At 45.6% G+C, this 3,106-nt stretch overlaps 1 protein-coding gene across 1 annotated transcript; it reads left to right on the forward strand.

Moving 5' to 3' along the window:
- The first annotated feature begins 633 nt into the window (after positions 1-633).
- Positions 634-2,175, forward strand: KCNA10 (potassium voltage-gated channel subfamily A member 10). Its single transcript, XM_027856799.1, has one exon. The coding sequence runs from the start codon at positions 634-636 to the stop codon at positions 2,173-2,175; it is 1,542 nt and encodes a 513-aa protein (XP_027712600.1).
- The last annotated feature ends 931 nt before the right edge of the window (positions 2,176-3,106 follow it).

A 3,106-nucleotide genomic window follows, 5' to 3' on the forward strand; every position in this document is an offset into this window, starting at 1 on the left:
GGCAAGTCATTTCTGCTCAGTAAAAATGCCTTCCATTTGTCTGTAAAATAGGAATGTGTGGTCAGGTCCTAACCCACAGGGCTGTTCTGGGGAAAGTGATTTGTAAATCCTTAAGGGTCTAGAAGAGGCAGAGGATTAGTGGATAGCTGGAGCTAGGCAGATCCAGGTGCAAGCTCTGCCTCTGACATCTATCAGCAGCATAACCTTAGACAGGTCAATTAAGCTCCGTTACAGAGAAAATGCTGATGTACGATGGTAGAGGAAGTCGTCTCGTCAATGCATACCCATGAAAATGATTTTAGTACTGGCCTGAGTAAACATAATGATAAGGGGGTCTATTGCTACCAGAACAATCACATGGTATATTCTAAAGCCTAAAGAAAATCATTTTTGGCTTGTCCATTAGCAAGGATTAGGGGCAAGTCCTTTAACCCCATTGCCTAGCAAAAAAACAAACAAACAAACAAAAAAACATGGATTGGCTATGCTGCTTGACCCCCCTCCATCAAACATGGGTAACAGAGAGCAAGCTCTGTTCTTTAGAGCCCCTGAGTAATGTATCTCTGTCTTCTCAGGTCATCAGGAGGCAAGACAAGCTGAGGTCTTCCATGCTTCTTTCATGACTCTCGTAGAATGGATGTGTCTGGTTGGAAAGAGATGGAGGTGGCTTTAGTTAATTTTGATAATTCTGATGAAGTCCTAGAAGAGCCTGGATATCCCACTGACTTTGACCTTGCCAGCCTTAAAGGTCGTCCCAGTGGCAGCAGCAGTCTCCTCTCTAACTGGAGGGTCCTTATTAATAATGACACCAACCATGAAACAGTCTTCTCCAAGCTCCCAGGAGACTACAGTGATCCACAGGGGCCTGAGCCAGTGGCCACGAATGAGGGCAACCAGAGGGTCATCATCAATATTGCAGGCCTGAGATTTGAAACCCAACTCAAGACCCTCAACCAATTCCCTGAAACCCTCTTGGGTGACCGGGAAAAAAGGATGCAATTTTTCGATTCCATGAGGAATGAGTATTTTTTTGACCGGAACCGGCCCAGCTTTGATGGAATCCTTTATTATTACCAGTCAGGTGGGAAAATCCGGCGCCCAGCCAATGTCCCCATTGATGTCTTTGCTGACGAAATCTCCTTCTATGAATTGGGTGTCGAGGCCATGGACCAGTTCCGAGAGGATGAAGGCTTCATCAAAGACCCTGAGACACAGCTCCCCAAGAATGACTTCCACAGGCAATTCTGGCTGCTCTTTGAGTATCCTGAGAGTTCAAGTGCTGCTCGGGGTGTGGCTGTGGTCTCAGTGCTGGTGGTGGTCATCTCCATCACCATCTTCTGCCTAGAGACACTGCCTGAGTTCCGGGAGGAGCGGGAGCTAAAGGTGGTCAGGGACCCCAGCCTCAATCTGAGCAAGACGGTCCTTTCCCATACCATGTTCACTGACCCCTTTTTCATGGTGGAATCAACCTGCATCATATGGTTTACCTTTGAGTTGGTACTTCGGTTTGTGGTCTGCCCCAGTAAAACAGACTTCTTCAGAAATATCATGAATATCATTGACATCATCTCCATCATTCCCTACTTTGCGACTCTCATCACAGAACTGGTACAGGAGACAGAGCCCAGTGCCCAACAGAATATGTCCCTTGCCATCTTAAGAATCATCCGACTCGTACGAGTCTTCCGCATCTTTAAACTCTCCCGCCACTCCACAGGGCTCCAGATCCTGGGGCAGACCCTGAAGGCCTCCATGAGGGAGCTGGGGCTACTCATCTTCTTCCTCTTCATTGGGGTCATTCTCTTCTCCAGCGCTGTCTACTTTGCCGAGGTGGATGAGCCAGAATCCCACTTTTCCAGCATCCCTGATGGGTTCTGGTGGGCAGTGGTCACCATGACCACAGTGGGCTATGGGGACATGTGTCCCACCACACCTGGGGGCAAAATCGTAGGTACCCTCTGTGCCATTGCTGGAGTCCTCACCATTGCCCTTCCTGTGCCCGTCATTGTCTCCAATTTCAACTACTTCTACCACCGAGAGACGGAGAATGAAGAGAAACAGAACATTCCAGGGGAAACGGACAAACTGCTTGCTAGTGTGGTCTCGAGAATGGGAAGCACAGATTCTCTGAGTAAAACAAATGGTGGTTGTTCTGGGGAAAAATCCAGGAAGTGACCTCCTGAGTCTGTTCAAGGGAACCCATTCCCACATTCCCACTTCCAAGGACTCCTTATTTCCTGAAACCGTTTGTCTAATTCTGGCTCCCTGAGGCAGTTTCAATAAAACCATCCATGTTTTTCTGCCCTAATTTTTTGATCATTCTTTTTCTCAACTCAGTATTGGGAGTATCTGTCCTCCTTTCTTGGGGACTTGATGGTTTGCATCATTCTCTGGAAGAAAACATTTAATAGTTCAGGTGATTGGGGCTCTGAGATAATTGAATTATTATTATAATTATTACTATTATTAATAGCTAGCATTTATATAGCACCTACTATGTGCCAGGCACTGTGCTAAGCACTTTACAAATATTATCTCGTTCGATCATCACAGCAGCCTGGGAAGGTAGGTGCTATTATTATTCCCATTTTAGAATTGAGGAAACTGAGGCTGATGAAGGTTAAGTGACTTGCTAAGGGTCATACAGCTTGTAAGTGTCTGAGGCCAGATTTGAACTCTGATCTGCCTGACTCCAGTTCCAAGGCTCTATCCACCTAACCATTTGCAATCTGCACAGGGAAAGGGTCTCTCCCTAATGGTGAGTTCTTGGTTCAAGCTATCAAAGTACTGAAGCATAATGATAAATGCCTCTTTTTACTTTTCCAAAAGTACTTTCACATCGTATCAACTCCTCTGACCCTCAAAATGTAGGTTAACAGCTATCATTACTCTCACCGTGCAGATGAGGAAACTGAGAAATTGAGAGCTTTCTAGATTTCCGATTTAATTAGTTCCACTTAGTTCAATTCAATTTAATTCATTTCCACAAACAAAGAAACACCTTTTATGGGCAAGGCACTATGATAGGCACTAAAAATACAAGGACAAAGTGAGATATAATCCCAGTCCTTGCTCAGAGAGTTTACATTCCACTGGAAACAGCACC

Source organism: Vombatus ursinus, unplaced genomic scaffold, assembly GCF_900497805.2.
Source record: "Vombatus ursinus unplaced genomic scaffold, bare-nosed wombat genome assembly UNPS02011613.1, whole genome shotgun sequence".
Lineage (NCBI taxonomy): Eukaryota > Metazoa > Chordata > Mammalia > Diprotodontia > Vombatidae > Vombatus > Vombatus ursinus.